Genomic DNA, 2643 nt, shown 5'->3' with positions numbered 1-2643 from the left:
GGACACCCAGCTTTTAGCTTAAGTTCCAGCCTAGAAAAGGGGTGTCTAGAGGTGTTTGTTGGGGGTACTTATGGGGCCACAAATGTGGTGTTGGCTGTTCAGTGCTAGCCTCAGAGAATCTCTGTCCCTAGCCTCTCCTCATGCCAAAGCCCTCACTGACAGGGGATGAAAAGGGTGGAGACAAAACCCTTAACCTTCCAATCTGGCCCCACCAGCGTCCTCTAAGCCCAGGACCTCCCTCTGAAGCTCCATTGTACCAGGTCTACACTAGGACCCTCTGCCCTCTCCCAAGCCATGGCCAGCACAGCATGGAGCAGAGCTTAAATAGTTGACCGTGCTTCCCTGTCCTCCACATGCCCGCCGCTCAAGCCTGCTTCCTCACCAGCAGCACCCAGGGCAAGATGGCAGCGACTACAGCTACCACGGCAATGAGTGTGATGAGCAGGAGGGCCCGAGACCGGCAGCAGAAAGAGCGGGTGGCTCTGGGAGCCGGAGATGCCTCAGATATCTCCGCCAGGCTGCGTCGGGGCAGCACACTGTCCTGTTCCCCCAGTGGCATCCCGTGACGACTGATGATGAAAATCTGTGACTCTCGGGGCAGGCTGGGCAGCAGGTCCAAGGGGAGCTGAGACGCCTGGCTTGGTGACTGTCTCCAGACCTGGTGGGAAATAACCATGGGGTTTGTGTGGCCTCCATGGTCTGGTGAGGGTGTGGGGGGCAGGCCAACTGGCACGGTCAGGGTCTGCGAGCTCTTGTCCAGCATGGAGGGCCACCGGGAGCTCTTCTTGCTGAGGAAGGTGACGTAGCGGCAGATGGGGCAGACGATAGTCCTCTGCACCTGTCCATCCACCCGTGTAGAGAGCAGGTACTTGACCAAACAGTCATGGCAGAACACATGGCCACAGCTCAGCGTCCGGCTGGAGCCCTCCAGATCCCGGAACTTCTCGTAGCACACGGGGCACTCGCTGCCGGAGCTGTCCTTGCTTTCCCCTTCTGACATGGCCCCTCAGAGATCTCAGGCCTCAGCTGGGGGATGCAAGAGTGAAGGGTTGTGAACATCTGGGAGTTGTTCCTTCTTTCCCTCCCCCTTCCTGGCTCCCACTTCACATCCCGTCTCTACCTCTTCTTTCTCCTACTCTTTTCCTTTTTGATTCTGCTTCTCCTCAGAGGCCTACCTGGATCAAACTAAGATGTAGATAGAGCCTAGGATCCACAGAGGAGTTGTACGAACTCTCCTGGGTCTGGCACCCGGTAAAAGATCCCAGCCGTGCTAGGCTTGGGTAGGAAGTGTGTGGAGTGGGCCGAATACCTGGAGTACCTGATACCTCACCACAGCTATGCCAAGCACTGTTGATGTCGCCAGCTCACCTCTTCCTGCTTCAGTGCTGGCCCTGGCTCCCATGGCAAACGAGAGCTAAGGAGATCCACGGCCAGGTGCATAGGCAGCTCAAGTCAGTTTGGGTCTACACTATAACCTACATGTACAATTCTTCCGACTTCCCTCTCAGCAGGCCTTCACTGATCTGTGACTGAGCCCGGATACCACGTCTCTTATCACCACTTCCAAGACTGTGTTCTCTGCGGCGGTCATAACCATAAAGCAATTTAAAAAAAAAAAAAATGAAGCTCGCAACGAACACATGCAAATGCCTGCTGGGCTGTGAGGAGTCACATACCAGCCGTGTTCAATCATCCTTCGGTGGTGGCTCGAGGTTGTCAGGAGGTTCCGATTAACCTCAGTAAAAGTCAATTTTCATCCTCGGAGGATGTGTCTGGTAAGTCTGGAAACCGGCCAAGTCGCCGAGATCCGAGTCTGGAGAGAAGATAATCGAGAGGTCAGAGTCATGACATTGTTTGAGATCAAAGCGACCGGAGTCTCTCTGACCTCGAGCAGTGGGTTTCAGACCGGTTCTGAGAGGGAATGGGAGGGCGAACAGTTCTCTCAGCGGGATCGTGGGTGACGTGGAAGGGGAGCAGCTGCCTGGATGGATGGGAAGTCCAAGTCTTTGCATGTAAATATCTCCAGAATCACAACTCTAAAGCCTAAGCTACCCCGAACAGAATGTTAAGAACCACAAAGCCTATAATTGATATATGGTGCCATCAGCGACAGAGAGCAATGACCCCGAGGTCCACTGAGGACTGTGTGGCTGTCCTGAGAGCTAACCGGTGGCACAATAGGGACATAGGGACAGGATTAGCTAGCAGGAGGAAGAATCTATAAAGATCATGGATCTTCTAGAAATACTCCCATTCCCCTCCGTTTGTCTAGTTGAAAATCCCTGTTGTTGGGTTGAAAATGTCCCAACTCTTAAAAAAAAAATAGGAGGGTGGTGGTGGTGGGACCATAGAAGCTGTCCAAAAATCTTAGTGGAGGTTTCTTTGGTCACTGAGGTGGCTAATGTGGCCTCTGAGTTGGGAAATGGGGGTCAAGTCCTCAGATAGGAGAACTGGGTTGAATTCCTTATCTGTCTATGATGATTATGGAATTTCTACCTGTCAACTTTGGTGAGGTCCTCTAGCCCTCTGAGGCCGAGAGCTGGGCATGGTGGTCCTCACCCATGACACAGTGGGTTTCAGGACAGTCAGGGTTACACAGTGAGACCCTGACTCAACAAAACGAAGCAAAGCAAAAAGACGCAG

General features: G+C 53.4%; 1 protein-coding gene across 1 annotated transcript; it reads right to left on the bottom strand.

Annotated features, from left to right (window-relative positions):
- Positions 1 to 364: 364 nt before the first annotated feature.
- Positions 365 to 1000, bottom strand: RNF222 (ring finger protein 222; the record flags this gene model as incomplete). The annotated part of the gene is made up of 1 exon (XM_080922497.1): positions 365 to 1000. One exon carries the CDS (start codon positions 998 to 1000, stop codon positions 365 to 367), a length of 636 nt encoding a protein of 211 aa, XP_080778623.1.
- Positions 1001 to 2643: the final 1643 nt, after the last annotated feature.

The sequence above is a fragment of the Micromys minutus genome (assembly GCF_963924665.1).
Source record: "Micromys minutus genome assembly, chromosome: 10".
Taxonomy (NCBI): domain Eukaryota; kingdom Metazoa; phylum Chordata; class Mammalia; order Rodentia; family Muridae; genus Micromys; species Micromys minutus.
Note: the sequence above shows the minus strand (reverse complement) of the source record. Positions and strands in the feature narration are given on the sequence as shown.